The following is a 20,738-nucleotide window of genomic DNA, read 5'->3' as shown; positions in this document are numbered from 1 at the left end:
CCTGAGTGCAGACATTAACCTTGTGTTGATTTGTTTAGCTTTTCTTTGTACCCTCACCCAGTGCCTTTGTGTTTTTTTGTTTTTTTTCTTTCTCTCCTCCCTGTCCTCTCAACCCAAAGCCAGTTGTTTCGGATTGCCTGGTTCTGCTGCAGCCTTCTCTTGTTAACAGGGAGTGGTTGCCACATGCTTGCTTCAGGTGGATTCAATATTGGACAACATGAACGACCTTTTACCAACTAGCATGAAATAGTCAACCAGATTTGATTGTGATGTGATATAATTTTGATTGGACTCCTGTATAAATAAATTGAGCCAAGTTGTTAATGTATCTATTCCTAACTAGCAATTCCAAAAACAAGTGTTTTAGCATAAACATTTTTAACCTGTAATTATATTAGAATAAAGAATCATATTTAAAGAATGTTACAACTGTGTTTGGGCTTATTTGAACCACCACTAGATATAACAATAATCTGGGATGTTAGGATTTTTCCTCAAAATTATATCTATCAATTTTCAGATTTCCCTGAGATTTCTTGGAGAAGAAAGAAAGCACTGGACCACACTCACAGAATACAAAGTGATAGTGGATTATGACTCATATACCAGTGGAAGCTTGGTTTCTTGGTCTGAATGTATAAATATTGATGGCGTTGAAGATTTTTAAAGTAAAAGACACAGCCGGAACTGGTGCTGGGATGAAAAGAGAGCCATAAAATTTATTGGAGTTCCAATATTACATTTAATTTATAAAAAGAACATGATTTATGTGAAACATCCAGAGCAGACCATTTACAGTTTGCCATGTTTTGGGATATTTTCTTTCAGGAGAATAAACTGTTCTGAAGGCAAAACATTTAGATAAATGATATTTTATAGGATTAAATCATATCTAAAGCTTAAAAAACAATTAAGAGTGGATTTCGCTTACTTAACATGTCTATAATCCTGGCTACAGCCTTGCTAATGCGCTTTTATAATAACCGGGCTGTTCATAACTACTAGACTTCTTATTTCCTACGCTTCCGGACGCCACCTGAAGGCAGCACGGAGCCAGCATCCAGCACATCACAGTGACGTCCTGTGCGGATGCAGACGACAGATGCCCTTACAGTCTCCACGGCAAGCTTCTTTCTGTTTTCTTCTTATGTAAAGAAAAACAAAGAAAAGAAAAAGAAAAACAGGGGTGGGGGCGTTTTAAAGCCTGGAAGAGTCACCAGCGAGAATGCAGAAGAGCTCAGTGGTCGTGGTGGCGGATAAAACGAGCCTGAAAAGGCCGTTTATTTTCGCTAACGCTGTACATATGGTAAGCACATTCCAGCGGCTCTGAATGCAGTTTACCCGAACAGGCCTGTTTGGTATCTTCTTAAAATGTGTCAGTTAATGTTTTTGCCTAACATAAATACTACTGTTATATGAAGAAATTGTACATTTGAAGGGGGGTAATGCTTGTCACACGAGTTACATGCAAGCAGGTCGATGTTTTGATTGGTTGGGTTTTTACTGCTTTTCTTTCTTTTCTAAATAAGTCACTGCTCCTTTAAGAAGTAACAGCAGTGGCTTCAAGAAAACATAGCCTTTAAGGATTTACGAGATAAGCTATGATATATAATTTCAGATGTCAAAAACCTGAATTAAATCTGCTTTAAATGATCTAAAAGCAAAAACAATTCATTAATTAAATAAATGTTTATGTTTTTTTCTAGGCTTTGTGTTTTTTCATGTTGAGGATGACTGTTATTTGGCATAGGGACCTCATACAAACTGGCAAGGTAAGATACACTTCTGATGTTTTTGATGTAATTATATGAATTATATGCAGCTTTTAAGCAAATATATGTTTGTCGAGGGCTGAAAAAAGCTAACAAGGCAGGAGAGGAATTATTAATGAATCCCAAATGCAAAATAGAAGCAATATTTCTATTTTGTCCCCCTGGAATAACCTGGTCATTCAACTATTTGCGAGGAAGATGTTGCGTTGTCTTCAAAAGTTAGGTTCTGAAGCTTTATCATGCTATTTTAGTTCTGCACCTGTTCAGATCAAAAATAGTAGACATTTATATAATAAACTTCATCTTTAGGGGATTTTACCTGACAGACTAACCGGAAGTAGCGTGTAGAAGGGAAGTAGTAGATTTTCAACTTGATTTAATTTTCTACCAAGTGAGAATTTTAAAGTGTGGCAAGAGGAAAGCAATGGTTAATCAAAAGCCGTAAGTCCCATTTCCAAAGACAACCAAAGACCGTAAACCAAAGCTGAGGTTCACAATACTTATTTGTGAAAACAGTTCATACCCATACATCATTTTCCTTGGAAAACAAGGGCATTTAGTGTTTCTTTGTGACATATTTGTGCAGTATGAACACTTTAGAAGGCACTGAAATGCACTTTTATTTTTCTCTTCAGATGATTCCCAGCATTTCTGTAGCAATGATGTATGTGATCGAGGTTGGCTGCCTGCTGCTGTCTGTGCTCGGTGTGTTTGGGGCCTGCAAAGGGAAGCGATGGTGTTTGATTCTGGTAAAAAATAAAAAAATAAAAAAAATCTTAAAACTCCTTGTGTGTTTTTGAGTTTCTGTTTGTGAAGGAATAATTATTGTATTTAACTGCCTGTGCGTCTGCGTGCAGTACGCAGCCGGGATGGCGGCGGCCAGTCAAACAATAATCATCAGAACGGCACTGAGTTACCAAGATGTTTACGAGGTACGATGTTTAAATCCCACGCGTTTGCACATTTTGCAAACATTTTCTTCAGAGCTCTTTGTCTGTTTTCAGAAGCGTGTTGTGCGTGAGGAGTCCAAGCTGCTGGCCATGATGCCGCTCACTGCGCCAAACAAAGCCAACAGGACGTTGCTACATAATATCCAAGAGGAAGTAAGCCAGAGAATTTATAGTTTAATAATATTTTTATATGTTCTTTAAAATTTCTGTGAAACTTAGTTCTAATAAGAACATTAGCTCAACATAAACTGATGCCTCTACCTTTTATTAAGAGTACAATTTATCAATAGTTTTCAAGAAAACTCTTAATAAAATTATCAACCCACATAAAATAAATCAATCTAATGGATTCTTGTAAATTCTGCTTACTTTTTCAGGTCACTATAATAAATAGAAATATTTTAGTAACTAATGTCTTCTGGTTTTGGTTTTGTTTTTGAAAGAAAGTTATTTTAAGTGTAGATTACTGATATTGAAGGTCTTTCTTTCTAAAGGCAAAGCTAAAGGAACAGCAGCCTCACTTAAACATAGTAGCTGAACTTTAAATAATTTTCCTATCGCCACCCAGTGGTGATAAGAGCTTACTGCATCCCTGGTGAAAAGCCACTCACTAACTTTCTCATTTAACTTTAATATAACCTCATATGCTGATGTTAGAAAGCCTTGGTGTTGTGTCATTTAGAGATCCCAGAAAGTGAGTTATTAGTTTGCTAAAACTTTGCCTTCTTGTTAAATGTTTCACACAAGTTGTTGATTAAGTGGCTCTTGTTTTATGTTCAATCTTAATCCGGTTTGTGTCCGTTCCAGTTGGAATGCTGCGGTCTCATTGAAGGGTACAAGGACTGGGGTGCATCCATCCCCGCCTCCTGCAACTGTCACTATCCAGGAAAATGTGTGAGTACTCCCTGCCTTTTAAAATATTAGCAACATAATCACGATTATTTTATGCAATTTGGTCGTCATGTTGTACTTTAATCAAAATTAATATGGTTACAAAAACAAAAGCGTGTTGTTTTTGGTCTTTTGGTGTTGTAACATTAAAAATTAAGACTAAGAGAATTAGGCTTGAGAATTTTAACAATTAATATTACAACTTTTTGTTAAGGTGAGTTTTCTACACCACAAAAAGGACATTTTCAGCTTTCTTTCATAGTACTGCTCTAAAAACAAAATACTTTGACTACACCTGAAAATATAGACTCTATACAGCGTAAAAAACTACAAGAAAGTGGCACCAGTGAGTTGTTGATTCACAATCAAAAAGTTAAGAAAAACAATTAAAGGAGGATTTGAAATTTTGCATTTTTCATTTCATAATCAAGGTTAATCTTTGGCCTTTCAACCAGGTTCGACTACGGGGCAGCGCCACTATCGGGGCGCCGAAGAACCAGTATGTTTATCGAGAGGTAAAACACGTCACAGACACAGTCTCATAAATAACTTCATCAGTTCTATAAGTGTTTGGTGTTATCCCAGAAGTTACTGTCGACAACTCTTATGTCTTAACAAATGGGGCTGCAAGTGGAAGAGTGATGAAAACATGACACGGGGAACGAAAAATAAATAAATAAATCGAGCCTTACAAATCCAGTGTGGAGCTGAATTTCTGAAGAATAAGTACCAGAGATGATGGTTGCAAATTCACTACAGGTATGCTGATTAGAAACTGAAGCCAGGTGTAAAACCCATGAAACAGGAAGTAGCTCTAACTGATTCCACAGAGGGGAAATTGTAACAAAATAAAACAAGAAGTTTAAATCTAATGCTGTTTCTAGATAACAGAAACAGAAAGTCTTCAATACAACCAGAGACGGAAGCCATTTTGTACCGACGATGCCCAAAAGGATGCGTGTGACAGCGCTACAACAATTTTAATGTGTCGGTAGAAGGCGGGACGTACCAATGCTCCACACCAAAATAAAGCAAAAAAGACTGACAACAATGATCTCAGGAGGCCTAAAAGCAACCAGTTTGTTTTTATTGATTAGATAAATGATCAATTTATCATTCCAGGATGTTTTGGCCTCATCCAGTTCTCCTTCTTTATGCGTTTCTTCTGACATTTAAGTGACTGTTGATTAAAAAGAGGAACAAACCGTTTCCCGCTGACCTTCGCTGTCACTCTGTAAACAGATTTTTGAGTGCGACAAACACTCTGTCGGGTGCGGCTAATAAAGCCGGCGAGTGAACTTCAGTAGGTGTAATTGGACACAGTGGAAAACAACATTAACACCACCCAGATCAATACCCTGTTTACGCCTGCTGCTTCGAGCCTTTTATGTTGCCGTGCTGTTTCGTCCCGCAGCCTTGCCTGCCGATTTATCTCTCCGAACTGAAGCTGGCCTTCTCCTTGGTGATGGCTATACAGTTTGGGAGCGGAGTATTCTGGGTGAGGCTTTCGCTTCGTCACATTTACGTCAACCTTCTACTTAACCTCGCTTAGCGATTAGCGAGTAAGCTGCTCGAATCTTATGCATTTTTTTTTGTTGTTGTTGCATTCTGTTTCCGTTCTCAGATCATCTTACTCGCCATGAGCATCAAGCTGATGGGACAGATCAAAAGGAAACAGGAATTTATAGCTCTCCTCCAGTCCAACAGATACGTTCCCGGCGCTTTCTAGAGGCAGCAGTACGTCTTTAAACACACACACACGCAAACACACACTTTACAAGCTCCTACAAGCGTACGTGGTTTGAATTGCCACATGGAGCTGCATACCATAGCCAGGCTATAATGTGCTGTAGCAATATATGTTATGATTTTATACATGTTACTGCATGTAACTAATGTTTGAAAAGTGATCTACATGGTTAGATTAATATTATTATATTACTGTTTGAAGCCTTACTGCTGTAAAACAAAGCAATTTTACTTGTATTTACATGATATTCACACTTTTACATGCTTCCATCATAAAGAAGATTGTGCTTTCAAAGGATATTTTGTCAAGTAAGTTGTTTTTCTGGTGCTTTCCCCCCCCCCTTGGGACATGTAACGATGTTCCTTAATATTTTTTTTAAGTTCAATATGCACATAATTACTTTTTTTTTTCATTTGTTCAAAAATGGTCTGACATTTATTGATTATTTTCTCATTTTCTGTATTCCAACCTTCCGAGATTAATTCAGTGTTTTTAACAGGTTCAGTACCGCAGTAGACACTGCTTGTTATAAAAGCTGGGATTCGAAACTGTAAAATTATGACTGCGGTTTTCTGCACTCTCCCAAGTTATAATGATGTTTGGTGAAGAAAGATGTATTTTAAATGTACTTAGCTGCTTGAAAACCCTTTGGAAATCCTGTAATATATTGATTCATAACATCTATAGCTCTAAAACATGATCATAAATGCTCTCTAAGGAAAAGCTTTCTTCAAAGCCGTTACGCTATAGGTAGATACGCCAAACAGGAAGTGAGGTTAAGGTGTTAATCAAGCACAAATATGCCCTTTTGTGTTGCTGCTTCCTTCTTCTCTTCCTTATAATGCTTTTATTTTTGCGTGCGGGTTAGGTTCTTAGTATATACCTGACCACTGTATATAGGTATTTTTCATATATTCACAGAACTGGGCTAAAAAGGAAGGACATTTGAGCTGGAAAATTATAGTTTTTTGCCATTAAAAATGTGTAGGAACCCTATACTTACTATATAATATATTATCTCAATCCAGTTGATTCAGAGGCTATCTAACATTTTATCAAAAACACTGCAGTATTTATTTATTTAGTTTTCCAAGCCCGATTGGTGCATCTTGAGCAGCTTTCAACAACCTCACTGTATACCAAAAATTGTGTTCTTGTATTATATGCAATTTTTTTTTAAAAATAGAAATTAGATGAACTTCCACATGCACACACGATGCACTTTTTGTCTTTTCTTTCCCCATTTGTTTCACTGTTTGTGATTAAAAATAGACTCTAACTTAACATGTCATCTGCAATACAATCAGTTATGAAAAAGATGATTTCTTTTGTCACTTAAGCACATATGAAACTGCATTAGAGTGAACAATAATCATTGGAAAATATTAATATTTATAAGCTTCTTTCAGCACCTTTTTTTTTTTAAAAAAAAACAGTGTTTACAAATGCTTCTATTGAATATAATCAAGTATTTCTTGCATATATAATCAGGTTAGACCAACAGAATGAGTCACATTTCTCATTGAATGTCTTGACTTCTTGTTATGCACATTGTATATAACTTAAATGTTGTCATTGCAGTTTCTTTTTTGTTTGTTTTGAAAAAGCACATTAAATGGGTGAATGATATTTGATCAGATTAACATGATTGAAGAGATGTCTTGGTTTTTGTTGCACATTGAAATGCAGTTAGACCGTCTTTTGATTTGGAAAAAAAAAATGCTGAACTGCATAGAGGTCTAGAGATATGATTGTTGGGAAATAAGTCATCAGCTTTCTAGCAGAAATTCCACTGAAAACATTTGAACGATTCACCACCATTAATATTGATTTTTTTCTGCATGAACTACCTGCAGTGAGAGAATCTCCTTGGTTATACATTTTGAAATGAAATTTGTCTACCTGTGCACTTAAACCATAAATGCCTGATATGCAGTACATTGTTTAAAGTTATGGCAATCTTATTTATGCAGTCACTGTTTATTATTATGATGATGATGATTATTATTATTTACAATGTGAACCTTAAATAATGTTCTGTAAACAGTAGGAATAAAAATGTGATTTTTGATTTTCGCTTAAAAATTTGTTGTGGTGTGATTTATTACAACTTTTTCACAATGGGGTGGCTTGGTAGCATTACACATAATTATATATATATATATATATATATATATATATATATATATATATATATATATATATATAGGAAAAACATGTATTCACAAAATAAATGGTGTGATTTTTTTTAATTCAATGTTATAAAAGCAAGAAAAAGGAGATAAAAAATGGAGTCACAATCAGTTATGAAAAAAAATCATGCTTCTAACATTGTATATTTTGTTGTATTTAAATTTCAGAGGAACAATATATATGTAATATGTATGGCTCAGTTAAAATATTTAAAAGTTGTTTCATTGAGACACAAACACGCACGCACGCACGCACACGCACACACACACACAGTGAGACATTTTCCAAACAACAAAGGCGGTCCTCCAGTATGAGGACCCCTAGTGGTCAGTGGAGGAAACAATCCTGAACATAGAACTTTCATCTAACCAATATTTCTGCAGTTTTTTTTTTTGTTTTTTTTATGCTTCGTGTATTTTTTATGATTTGAATTTGGTTTTCAATTATGTTACGCATAAGCATCAAAATGAGCACACATAGATCCAAATACATCACAGTGTATCGCCCAACTGTGTGATGAAATTAGACGTACAAATTCCTACTTTTTCATGATATTCACTTTTGATGAGAGTCACCTGTAAGTTAAAGACAACATCAACAAAAAAATAAAAATTAAAAAGTACAGCCTAAGCCACTCTAAACGCAAAGACGGTTTCCAGAAGTCTCCCCACAGGGTGCATATGCGTAATATTTATAACACGTTTGATTATAAAATAGCATCGCTTGATGCTGACAATATTTGGGAATCGCAAAAGAAAAACAAAATCATTCGGTTTTCAAAGACGGTTCCTGAGCATCGCTGAGGATGTCATAATTTCCTGCTTTTGCCTCTCGACTGTAGACCACGTTTGGAGTTTCCACCTTTTTATTCAGCTGACACAGAATCGCAATACACAGCCCGACTGATAGTATCTATGGAAACATGAAAGAAAGACAGTTCTTTACTTTGTGGCGCTTTTTATTTACTAGTCTTTGCAATTTTTGAAAGTAGCAGAAGGGGGCAGCAAAACAAAATATCTATTTGTTAAAGCCTACATGACTAGCAACAATTTCTTCTGTATACAGATGTACATCATGCAGAAATGAAAATGAGCATAGTACTTACCCACAACAATGTTTTTGCCAACATTATGCCAAGTAATGTGGAAAAATAGCGCATCTCAAATTGAATTAAGGCTTGAATGCATGGCTGGGAATGAGAAAAGATTGGTCAGTACAACTTGTCATGTAGCTTTTAGAGGATGGAAGAGTTGAAGCCTTAACGTATGACTTGTAAGAAAATCTCATGTATTACAGGTAAAAAAAAAAGAAAAAAAAAAGAAGAAAGAAACTGAATCCTGAAACCAGGTTCTTCTTACTCCTGAATATACAGAAACCATAACTTGGAAATACAGCATGCAAAGATTTTGATTGGTACCTTGGCAAAAATCCTGATGGGCTTGACATCCAAAACATTCAGTCCTGAATCATTGTGCATAGGTCCATAAGTATCTATCTACAACACAGAGACATGAATGATCAGGTGAATTATTTCTTATGACAGTTCGAAATCTTACCATGCGTTAGACATAAGTAGTGCAACTGTAAGGTGAACAAAAATTATATTCTGACAGGAAGAATCTGACAACAAATAGATGGTACATCATAAGGACAAAGCTAGTGGACCAAGAAATACCAAACTGATTCATCCAACTGCATGTTTCTCAATCAACAGTTCCTGTAAAAGATGAACAATCTATGTTTTAAGTCCTTCAAATCAGTGGAAACTGGGATGTAAATCCTTGCTAACCAGCCAAAGCTGCCATTTCAAAGCTGAGGTTTTTTTTTTTGCTGCCTAAAGGAATGCAGACCGTTTTCTTTTAACGCTGATAGAGAAATCCATTTCCTACAAAAAGGACTTGGGACAGACAAACACTCACACAGTCATCAGAGGAGTCTATATCACACTGGCACGATTCGGGAATGTTGTTTTCCCAGTCCTCGTGACTTGTGATGCCACAACAGCGAAACTGAGAAGAAAGTAAAGAAAAAAATATATTATTCTCTTCAATTTTAGAAAATGTAACTAAACATGTTAACTCATGGTGAAGAGCTTTGTTTTCTTAAAGCCCCAGAAACAGCAAGCAGGTTTTCATACAATGCCTAAGCCCCATTTATCAATGAAATATATGACGTATGTCCTACATACATCCTACTACACTTTTCTCTAAAAAGTACGCAAAGGATGTGAATACTTGCACATGAATGTGATTTCTTGGGTTTCTATTTTTAATAAATGTGCAGAAATGCGTCATTTTGGGGTATTTGTATACTTTTGAAGAAAGAGATTGATTTAATACCATTTGTATTTTGTAATGAAGAGGAAACACTGCAACCATAGCAGTGGAGTGAATTCTGTCTAATTAGACATTATTAATAGGTGTTACAATTCCAACCAATAAAGATATCAAACAAAAAGAACAATTGAAAATTACCAATGACTCAGTGAAATTCTTGGCAACTCTACAGACATTTACTTGGTGACGAACTAGGCTACTTACCTCACTCTGTGTATGGTTGAATTCCGATAATTCGCTCTCACTGACATTTGAGAGAGGCAACATGCTGAGGTAGTTATTCTTCAGTGAAAGTTCCATCTAGTCAACATAAAAAAAACAGGATTAAAATAAGAGAGGTCGATAGTTATCGAGTCACACTCAAGAGTCGTACTGCGATTTACTACTGACTAGATAGCAGACGAAGCTTCAAATTGAGAATGCAGATGGCAGTACCTCTTTCTGTGCAAATGGAAGGGATATTTCAAGAAAGATAAAGAACAGACATCCCAGGATCATTCCAACTGCAAACTGGCAAACACACACTGGCATTAGATAATGGACGATTGTTGTCTTCACTAAAAAGCATTCGTTTTTTTTTTTTTCCTGTGTGTCTTACCTACCACTATCAGAGCCCACTTTTTCTCCTTCCAGACACCAAACCCACCAATGACGGCAAAGAGGAGAGTGATGACGGAAAACCCATAGAAGCAATATATCCCCATCAAAGCATGGTCATCCTGTAGATGAAACATGTCGACGTATTCTGAACAGTGGAAAATCTCCTTTTTGCGCACTGATGATGCATTCGATTTAGTACCTCAAGAAAATCAAAAGGATTTTCTAACTGTTGTACCAACTTTCATCCGCCAATCATGTTGATAATGTGTTTCTTTTCCTTTTAGGTTTCGGAACACTTACAGAACATGTTGACAAGTGTAAATGGCAATAGTTTACATCAGCGACTTTCAGTATGTTTTACATGCATAACCATATTAGATATCGGACCTATAGGAGTGTTCTGCAATCTCCAATATCAGGCGAGGGCCTTCTTGTTGTTGTGACCGAGAATTCAAATAATCCAACGCCGCCACAAGGTGCAATAAAACAGCCAATTGTTAAAAGGTGAAATTAGCACAAGTTAGAATTTGTTGCGAGCTTCACGTCAGATTATTCACGCATTAATTTTAAGACATAAAAAACAAATTTAGCTTCAAATTTGTTTGATTTTCTGCATGTGTGTTACCTCCTCGTGCAGAATAATTCCATGACCAAAGAGAGCTATTCCCAAGGTGAAGACAGCGGTTCCCTATAATAGCAACAACACACACGCACGCACGCACACACGCACGCACACACACACACAAGAATAGGAATGAATTGTGTAGGGAGACATGATTCGTTTTACTCTTCACATATTTCTTTTGTTTCTGCATTTTTGTCACTTTGAAGTGTTTTACATCATCAAATTTCAAGATCAGATAAAAAGATATGCCTGCTGCATACATAATCCAAGTAAATTCAAAATCCAAATAATAAAATAAAAAATACTGACTCCACTGAGTCCTGCAATACCTTTTGTCAGCAAAGAAAAACATTGTTAGTAAATCGAAAACACTTACTGCTATCACACCTATCGTGCAGACGTAACTTCATTTCAACCAAACGTTGACTTTCCCCATCTTCCTTTTGCAACCTCACCTCCCAAAAGAGATTTCGAAATACGCCCAACTTCCACTCGGACAGTTTGTTCTTGTTGGAGGAATATTGGGCTGGCCCAGTGGGAGGAGACTGAAAGGAAGTCATGGTGTTTTCTTACTGCAAAATACTCTGCCCCATTTGGAACGAGAGCATCAGTGCTATAACCTCTGAGAGTTCTCTGTCGGAAGATTTCTCTGGAGCTCAACACAGATGGCGAACATCCGGGAAGACCGATGTTTTTCGAATACTGCACAGAAAGACATGATTGTTTTCTTCATGACTCACACCGCTTCATTTACTGAACGTCAACAAAATCTTGGCATACATCAAATGTTTTTCTCTTGAAGGAATTGTGTGGTGCAGAATGAATAGGAGTTCTATTGGTGTTTGAAGCTCTTTCAGCTACCCTAATGTTCCACTACGCTTTCTGTACTTCAGACAACTTGAATAATTTGAGTTAAGCTAATAATGCAAACAAAATGTAATATATTGAGGACACAGTATTTTACTCTGCAACTTCTGGTCAGGGGTTGTTTTCTGAAGATATTTAAAAGTTTCTTTGGCATTGTTTTTTTGATAACTATTTCATCTTCTGATTTCCATTGTGAAAAACACTCTAAATTTCTCCAGTGATCCTTCCTTTAAATTATGTGAAGCTTGGCAGAAATACTCCGATGACTCTGCAGCTCGGGTGCATCAGAGATGAAGAAGAAGCTGAGTAGTAGTACCGAGAGCTTGTGGACCGCTTTGTGTCATGGTGGGGGAACAATCATCTTATCTCCAACGTGAACAAAACAAAGAAAATGACTGCAGATTTGAAAAGAAACATCTTTTGGGGGGGTCTGATCTAAACTTTTGTGCAGATTTTTCCTCTAGATGAGAACCAAGAGGAAGTTGTGACACTACGCGTTCAGACCTCAGCAGGTGAAGCTCTCCTAATTTAAGTGGACTCATTTAATGTCATTGTTCTGTCAGTTTTTTTTTTTAATTATTACTGCAGAAAAAAAGCTGAGCTTAATTAATGTGGGATTTGATTCTCTGTTTAAGTTGTAATATGAATAAAACCACATAAAAAATTAAACGGAGTAGAGTAGTCAGTGTAAAAGTGGACGGTGTAAAAATGGAGACTGCTGGAAAATCGTTCTTTGTCGGTTTAAAATAAAATATTACGGAATCAGTCAAAATGACGAACAACAATAAAAGTCTCTTGTAATTGGTGGGGGGGAAAAAATCAAATCCATTGCCTTTTAAGTTGCAGTCAACACAAATTTAGTATAAAGCAATAAAAATCTTTTTTTTTTTTTTTTACTTTTTGTCTCACAGCGCAGATTTGACGTGTGCATGTGTTTGCAGTCATCGTTTATATATAAAAAAATAATAACGCAAACGCTCTCCCTTTAAGAAACGTCACATGACTGTCACGTGGTACGGAAGTAGACCTAGATTGTGTCACGGCGTGGCCGTGTTTACAAACTGCTGGTTTACACGGTGCTTGCGGCACCGTTCCGTAAACAAATAGTGGAATGATTTAAATAAAGTCATGATACATTTACAGTTTAATTTGAAGAGGGTCAGATAAGCCGCACAGACCTTTGTTTTTAGGGAATGACGGAGTCACTAGTAAAGGTAGGTCTGATTTCTTTGTTAAGATAATTCTAGATGTTAAGTGTATTTGTGATGCTTATCAATGCAATTTTGTCCGATTGGTCTATCAAGGTATTAGAAATAGCATTGTCACTGAAAGCAAAAAAAAAATGTTTTTGATCATGGATATTTGTTCAGCTTTTTAAAGTTTTTATATGAATTGTGCTCTTAATATCTGAGTATAAAAGTAATAACTGTCTTATAATCCTGATAGTTGATTTATGATCAATAACTAAATATGTTTTTTTTTAAAGGTGATAATGAAGGGCGATGAGCCTGTAAATGTTCCTGCATACTTCATCTCAAAACATGAAGGCTTCATTGGAAGCATCAAAACCTTCATCGAGGACTTTGTTGTCACCGAGATCGACATTAATGGACAGAAGGTCAAAACAGGACAAGCCGTGCAGACAGCTGGCTGCACCTCCTCAGAGGAAAACCAGACAAACACAGAGTTAAAGGAGAATCTTTACTGTTCAGGCTCGCAAGATGCTGATGTTTCATCAGACTGGGGGTCTGGTTCAGACACCCCACTTCCTGCCTTGGGAAGCTTTGATTTAGATGTTATTTTAGGCCCGTCTGTGAGTGAAGACCTGGAGCAGTTTGTGATGACCCTAAGAGAAAAACGGCCATCCGGTCCGGAGCTCTCCCTGGGCTCCTTCTCCGACAAACACCAGAGAGCCAACGTCCACCGAGCTGTCCGGCACCGCTTCCCCTTCCTCTTGACCGTCACCATCCAGCCCGAGATCAGGGTGAGGGAAGACCCCGACTACAGGGAGCTGGCCCGACTGGTCAGAGAAGAGGAGGCAGAGGACTTCTTCAGGTTCATTGACGCCAAGGTGCGAGGGTCGTCCTACACTTTTGGTCCGGACGACAGCAAGGAGCACAGGACTGCAGTTCACCACTTTCTGAACAGAAGGTTCGGGAAGCTGGTGGAGACAAAAAGCTTCAGCAGCCAAGGGAGGACGTCGATCTCAGTGAGACTGAGAGAGCACGGCAAGCCGAAGAAGAGGACAGCGGAAGAACGCAAGGAAGAAGATATTTATACTGGTAAGATCTGGCTTTTGGGCATCACCTATGTGTTGTTATCAGTATCGAGGTCAGGATTATTCTTAATTTTTAATTTGAGCTTGCTTTTTTCACCCTCGCGCCACAGTGCCTCTGAAAACTTTAACACGGGCTGTGGAATCTTTCACATTGAGAGGCTGCATGTAGTATTTTAAGTCTACGAAGCATAGAGTTTTGCTCCAGCACATTGCTAGTTGGTTGAAATGTTCCACTAATATGCTACACAGCTTTCACCCTACGTAAGGAGAACCTGGAGACACTGGAAGCCATCAGCTACATGGCAGCTACTCTCGGGGTCCTGCCGTCAGACTTCACCTACGCCGGCATCAAAGACAAAAGAGCCGTCACTTACCAATCCATGGTGGTCAAGAAGGTCTCGCCACAACGGTATTTCGGTGTCGCCTTTATAAATCAAGAGACTACTGGAAAAATCGTTCTGTGTCGGCTGCTTCATATGTAAATGTTTTGTTTTTTCCTCTAGGTTGAAAGAGAAAGCAGCAGAATTTGAGAAGAGAGGGATGCGTCTCTCTCAGATCCGCTCTGTCAACGAGCCCCTGAAGCTGGGACGGCTGCGGGGGAATCACTTTGACCTGGTGGTCCGCAACCTCAGACCACACGGAGCCTCCGACGAAAGCCTCTCTGGTGCCGACGGGGACACTCGCCTGGCGGCTCTCGTGAAGGAAGCTGTGGAGAACGTAAAGGTCTTTTAGCTTAAATCTTGCTATCATTCACACAAGTGTATCGTACAAAGAATATGTTTGGTGGTTTTACGAGTAAAAGCAAACCCTGTCATAAACTAAGTAGTACAATCAACAAAACCTTTTCGAATAAAATGTTTTTGAAGTTATGTCGTCAGAGGAAAATTTGTGATGCTAAAAAACACATTTTCATGTTACGTACTAGAGCAGCCAGCTGTTGTAGGTAGCTACACTTGCTACTCCTATGTTCATCTTTATTGTGTCTCTCTGCAGAGGAGAGGTTTTGTCAACTACTATGGGCCACAGCGGTTTGGGAGCGGACAAAGTGTTTTGTCAGATCGAGTAGGATTGGCTCTGCTGAAAGAGGACATGGTAAGACACTTGAGTGAAAATGATCCTTGACTATGTATCGGTCCATTAAAACAAACTGTATATCAAGAGTTCAAATTTAGTGGTGGTATTGTATTAATTTTAATTATTTTTTTTGTCATTTGTATTACTTTTCATGTCGTCATTTATCATCTCTTTATTATCAGTTCTGTTTCGTTTTGAGATTTTATTTTGTATTTAATTATTCTTTTAATTTTCATTGCATTACATCATTATAGGAAATAAAATATAACTTCATTATTACTATACATATATAGTTCATGTTTTTTTTTTTGTCTTTATGTGCTACTATTTTACTGCTTGTCATGAGTGCAGAATGTATGTGTAAGCGTTGTAATCTACAAGAGACGAGTTAGTGACTAGTCAGGTTTTAAACACCTCAGGTCTTGGTACTCAGTGGTTCCACATCATAGTAATCTGTAAGTAATTACTTACTTACCATAAGTAAGTAAGTAAGAAAGTACTTACTTACTTATAGTAATCTGTAACAGAACAAATAATAAAAATAATAAAAATCCCTAACTGCTTTTTTGCATTTCTTCTATTATTTCAGGTCAATGCTGTACGTCTGTTCTTCTCTCCGGAGGACAGTGATGATCCTCACAGCCTCGCGAAGAGACACTTCCTTCAAACAGACAACCCTAAGGAATCGTTGGCACTCATGCCGCTGTCCAAGCCCAGGGAGAGGCTGATGCTCCGCGCCCTGAATCGCTACGGTACCGGCCCAGATGGTTGTGTCCAGGCGTGGCTCAGCCTGCCCCACAGCATAAGGGTGTTCTATCCTCACGCCTACTGTAGCAGGTTAGCTTCAGGCAAAACTACAACTCCAAAATACTGGAATCCTCTTGGTGGTGTTTGGCAGTTCTGTGTTTGTGGTCATCAGGGTTTGGAATGACGCAGCGGCACACAGGCTCTCCGCTATGGGTCTCGGTGTCCGACAAGGAGACCTGGTGTGGACGCAAACGGGACAAAACCGAACCGAGGACGCTGGAGAGATCATTTCTCCCCAAGTAAGATCAGAAATTGAGCAGAAACAGCAACTTCCAAGGACGTTTTGAAAGATTTCACATTAAGTCCCAACAGTAAAAGACTTTGTTGAACCTTAACTGCTTTCAGCTGATCAAGTGTTCCTCATTTAACTCTTTTCATGTCAGTTTATAAGTTGCTTCTCCAAATAAAACACAAAATAAATTACCACATTGGAGGTTTTTCAACCCTTTCATACATTCTTCTTAAATATTTCACTTGCTTTTTATGACCTTTTGTCTCTTCAGATCCATGTGGTGACGCGTGAAGAGGAGCAAGCAGGAGTTTACGCATTAGAACAAGTACGTCGTTTCCTGAGCTTTACTTTTTACTGCTGCACACATGCAATAATCCAGTGGGTTTTTTTTTTTTATTATTACATCATCAATATTTTGCCATCCTCTCAGGTGTTATTGCCAATGCCAGGAAACTCCGTAAAATATCCAGAAAACGCAATGAGAGCCTGGTACCAGGAGAGACTGGCAGGGGACGGGCTGGCTGAAAGCCGCTTCAGAGTCAGCAGCCTCAAACTGAACCTTCCGGGCTGCTACCGCCCCCTGCTGGCCGTCCCGCACAACCTCAGCTACCAGCTGCACAGAGCCGCCTGCGGCCATGGCGCAAAGAAGCAGGAATCGGACCCGGAGTCTCTCGCACTCAGCTTGAACTTTGACCTAGACTCCTCCTGTTACGCCACCATCTGCCTCCGAGAGATCATGAAGTGCGAGACTTGATGGCAAAATACAAAAAAACTGTTGTATTTTATTTCTGCTGTTTATCGTCAGTGATGTTGTGTTGATGAACATGAGCATGAGCTGCAAACCTAACAAAACATAAGTTTGATAGTTTACTTTGAAGAGACGAGGCCGACAAACGCGACTATGTAAAAAATGTTCAAATTTGTCCTTTGTGCTGTTATTAAAATTAAATCCGTTCATAAGTTTTTTTTGTTTTTTTTTTTAACTCTGTTTACATTTATTTGTGAAATTACAAGTGTTTTCTAGCGTTGACATGAAGTAACTTGTACAATAGCGTTTTAATGCCCACAGTAAAATATGAATTTGTTATGAAAAGTATAATCTGCATAACTGTACTGTTAGCTCTCTAGTAAATACTGCGCAGCAAATGGCAAAAAAGACATTTTTCATTTATCACCAACTTAGTTTTGGAAAAACACTGAGTTCTTTTCCTTTGTTTCGAGTACAATTGTCAAACCCAGGAAATAAATTCCTTAAAGTCTTTTGTCAATGTCTGAATGTGGATTTTTCTCTTGCCATATCCAAATACCACGCATTTTGCCTTAATAAAGTTTTATAACTATTTTTTAAAAAAGTATTACAGACAGAAACAAGAATATCAAAGGTATTTAACCTTTTGATGTACAAAATCGCTTCCAAGCAGAAACCTAAAACATTAATTGAAAACAGCAATTGCACAACCAGTTTCAAAATCATAATTATATATATATATTATTATTATTCAAGAGGGAACTGTGAAAATACTTGAGAATTCCTTGAAGTTTGAGGCTTTGGCTTCAGGATTTTTATCAGACTAATGTATTGTCCACAAATGCCCTCTAGATGGCGACAAAAGACGTATTTTCAGCCATATGACGAGTCGTCCGTATTGCTTCTGTCGTCCGTCTGTTTCCTTTTTGCTCCGCACCCTCACGACATAAAACAGCACTTGTCTCACATTTTTCGCAATTAGTAGACAGCAACTCCTGCGTCGCATGGTTTAATTACCCTACAGAAACGCTCTATTGACTGCTGATGGAAAATCTCTCATACGTCAATCCGGAAATACCTTTTATAAGGACCTGTTTGGTTTTTTAAAGCTTTCAAAATGTCACGTTATCATAATGAGATGTGAGTTAGGGGAGGGGGAGTTTCAGGTTGAGGTTGGTTCTGACATGCAGCCTGTCATCACGCTAAAAGCACAGCTTGATGAAGTACCTGCCTTTAAGCTAAACTGTCTGCCATAGAGACACATTAGCCATAATTAGTTCCTTCACATGTTCACTTTTGATTGAAAATAACAGAAAAAGGAATTTAGAAATAACCATATCCCCCCCCCCCCAAAAAAACCCCAAACAGTTATAGAGACTTTCAAATTGGTTCCTAGCCGTGAAACTTTTTCCCAGCACAAAATTTCTAAAAAAGACACAGCAAACATGAAACATGATCCATACGAGGGTTGAATGTAGTGGGCGAACATTACATTTAGCACATCATAAACACAGTGAAACACACACGATGGGGCAATTTCATGCTGTTGGGACGCTTTTCTTAAGCCGAGATGCGGGCGTTTGTCAGAGTTGATGGAAAGTAAACTAAAGCTAAAAACATGGCAACCTTGAAGAAAGTCTGTTGTAGGCTCCTAAAGAAATCTAAACTGGTTTGGAGGTTCACCTTTCAGCTGGATAATAATGTGTAATGTCCATTCAGAGCTACAATGGAAAGGTTTACGTCATGTTCAAAGATGTAACTGTTCACAGACCAGGCCAAAATCCAACCAACACTCTCATAAACATTGTTATTCACAGACACAATCCGTCCACTTTGCCTGAGCTTGAGCTATTTTGCAAACAAGACTAGGCAAAAATGTTGAGAACCATGCCATTTTTAGCTGTAATTACAGTGAAATGCTCTTCAACACAGTATTGCCACAGTTTTCTGATTCTGTATTGTTTGAAATAACATAAAAATGGACAGTTTTCCTTCCACTGCAGCCATGTGCTGATTTGTGTCGTTCCACATAAATCCCCAATAAAGTACGTCCCAATGGGAGGATACGATGTGTGCAAAATATTAAAAAAATTCAAGAGGTGACCAGGCACGATAAGTTGCTAAAAGGCTGATATCTGTTTTCTTATGTAAAATGTCAGTGCCAACTTGAACCACAGAACAATTAGTCTGATTTTAGATTGCAGGCATAAATAGAGGGACGATTTATTTGTCCGCCTGAATACGTTCACACAGACAGAAGCAGCGAGCGAATCTGTTTTCAGCCTCGGGCGTAGATTCTTGGTCCAGCCGGCTGTGGAAAAACGTTGACCCAATTCAGCAGCCAAGATGACAAAATTATTATGCATCTTGCTCGTCAGAGAGCAGAGCGAAAAGCAGGAAAAGGAGAAGGAGGTCAGGAGCTGTGAGAAAAGTTGAGCATCAGTGAATTGTGGTGGATTTTTCTTGCTTATTGAGTCAAGAGAAAAAAGGCATCTAAGTTTTTTTTCTTTTTCTTTTTTTAACCTGATCTGGACAGATTCAAGCTTACAGTGTTTGCAACAAAGGATTTATTGTGTCCTTCAAATGTAGTGTCTGCAGAACTATTGCATGGGGCTATAAGCTGATTTTAATTCAGTGGTCCACTTATGGAGGAATTCCTCCATAGTCAATCACTTAAAAAAAACAAAAACAATAAAACTTGATGTTTTATAGTTATTTGAGACAAAGCTTTTTTTCCCCTCTCCACAAACTTAATGATTACCTAATTATTTAGACCTAAAAGTTATACACTCTACATACAGTTTATGAGTGGCCTCACTCTGACAAAAATCAGAAAATGGCCAACTCCCATGCTGCGTCAGCTACTTCAAGTATTTAACATGCTGATGTGAGTGAATTTGCGTCAAAACAAAAGCTCCTCTGCACAGTATTGGATGATGTTTACTCCTTGAAGAATGTTTTGAATTTACGTCAAACTGCTTCTGGTCTACATGCAACCCAGGCGGCGAATGTTTCCAACTAATATTGGTCAAAGCATTTTCCACATAGTAAAGATCCGATTGGACGCACTTTGTCCCCACCTATCAGTCAAAGCTGTGCCCAGTTTATGACATTTATGTCTGCTGCATGTGCTACAGTCAAATTAACAAATTCCACTTCATTTAGCAACTGCTAGCAACATTTTGTTAAGCCACCGCTACGACATCTGTGCAAATTCTCTCCGTCGCTCCGAGCATTCAGCGTGTCGAGGTGAGGGGATCCTTGTAAGTGCAGTTAGAGCGTGTAAAGTACAGTAGCATGTGTGAGAGAAAACCATCTTTTTTCTACTTTCCCATGACATGAGTTGTGACTTTTTCACTTGGGGACGATGTTAAATCACTGGACGTCTGTGCTCGCCCAGAGGCTACTTGATTATCCCGTTAGCCTACTCCAGTTAGCGTCCCACATGTGGAAAAGGCTGTAAGTGGAAAATACACTGACCTAATAACTGCACCCGTGATATTGACAAGTGGAAAGAAAAAAAAAGAAAGTGAATGAAAAAAAGGATCGATTAATGGTTTCATTAATCCTGCTGTGCTGTGGTAACATCACTGGGTATGTACCTCCAGAAAAAAC

General features: G+C 38.1%; 3 protein-coding genes and 1 long non-coding RNA gene across 7 annotated transcripts; 3 read left to right on the top strand and 1 right to left on the bottom strand.

The window, feature by feature from the left end:
* Positions 1-1,009: 1,009 nt before the first annotated feature.
* LOC103156866 (tetraspanin-8-like) lies at positions 1,010-5,747 on the top strand. Of its 2 annotated transcripts, XM_016664462.1 has the most exons (10): positions 1,010-1,306; positions 1,707-1,772; positions 2,408-2,521; positions 2,630-2,704; positions 2,777-2,875; positions 3,530-3,616; positions 4,069-4,128; positions 5,028-5,111; positions 5,238-5,350; positions 5,641-5,747. In XM_016664462.1, exons 1-9 carry the CDS (start codon positions 1,226-1,228, stop codon positions 5,340-5,342), a joined length of 771 nt encoding a protein of 256 aa, XP_016519948.1. In that variant the 5' UTR covers positions 1,010-1,225; the 3' UTR covers positions 5,343-5,350; positions 5,641-5,747. The 2 variants fall into 2 exon arrangements, with proteins under 2 accessions (XP_016519948.1, XP_007579125.1); XM_007579063.2 differs by having other exon boundaries at positions 1,012-1,306; positions 5,238-5,747.
* A 1,867-nt stretch (positions 5,748-7,614) lies between these two features.
* Positions 7,615-8,195, top strand: LOC107833956 (uncharacterized). The gene is made up of 2 exons (XR_001659723.1): positions 7,615-7,755; positions 7,830-8,195. It is a non-coding gene; the product is annotated as an uncharacterized LOC107833956 (long non-coding RNA).
* Positions 8,096-11,582, bottom strand: LOC103156838 (tetraspanin-6-like). 2 transcript variants are annotated; one of them, XM_016664421.1, is made up of 9 exons: positions 11,494-11,582; positions 11,118-11,180; positions 10,495-10,611; positions 10,328-10,402; positions 10,097-10,192; positions 9,476-9,565; positions 8,974-9,051; positions 8,662-8,745; positions 8,096-8,468 (listed from the first exon to the last, which is right to left on the bottom strand). In XM_016664421.1, the coding sequence occupies exons 3-9, from the start codon at positions 10,594-10,596 to the stop codon at positions 8,322-8,324; spliced, it is 672 nt and encodes a 223-aa protein (XP_016519907.1). In that variant the 5' UTR covers positions 10,597-10,611; positions 11,118-11,180; positions 11,494-11,582; the 3' UTR covers positions 8,096-8,321. The 2 variants fall into 2 exon arrangements, with proteins under 2 accessions (XP_016519907.1, XP_007579093.1); XM_007579031.2 differs by lacking the exons at positions 11,118-11,180; positions 11,494-11,582 and having other exon boundaries at positions 10,495-11,111.
* A 1,523-nt stretch (positions 11,583-13,105) lies between these two features.
* pus7l (pseudouridine synthase 7 like) lies at positions 13,106-17,643 on the top strand. 2 transcript variants are annotated; one of them, XM_016664384.1, is made up of 9 exons: positions 13,106-13,198; positions 13,471-14,266; positions 14,512-14,671; positions 14,766-14,979; positions 15,256-15,354; positions 15,926-16,173; positions 16,256-16,382; positions 16,647-16,700; positions 16,806-17,643. In XM_016664384.1, the coding sequence occupies exons 1-9, from the start codon at positions 13,178-13,180 to the stop codon at positions 17,127-17,129; spliced, it is 2,043 nt and encodes a 680-aa protein (XP_016519870.1). In that variant the 5' UTR covers positions 13,106-13,177; the 3' UTR covers positions 17,130-17,643. The 2 variants fall into 2 exon arrangements, with proteins under 2 accessions (XP_016519870.1, XP_007579115.1); XM_007579053.2 differs by having other exon boundaries at positions 14,766-14,985.
* Positions 17,644-20,738: the final 3,095 nt, after the last annotated feature.

The sequence above is a fragment of the Poecilia formosa genome, unplaced genomic scaffold (genome assembly GCF_000485575.1).
Source record: "Poecilia formosa unplaced genomic scaffold, Poecilia_formosa-5.1.2 Scaffold9, whole genome shotgun sequence".
NCBI lineage: Eukaryota > Metazoa > Chordata > Actinopteri > Cyprinodontiformes > Poeciliidae > Poecilia > Poecilia formosa.
The sequence above is the reverse complement of the archived record's forward strand: the minus strand, read 5'-3'. Positions and strand labels throughout refer to the sequence as shown.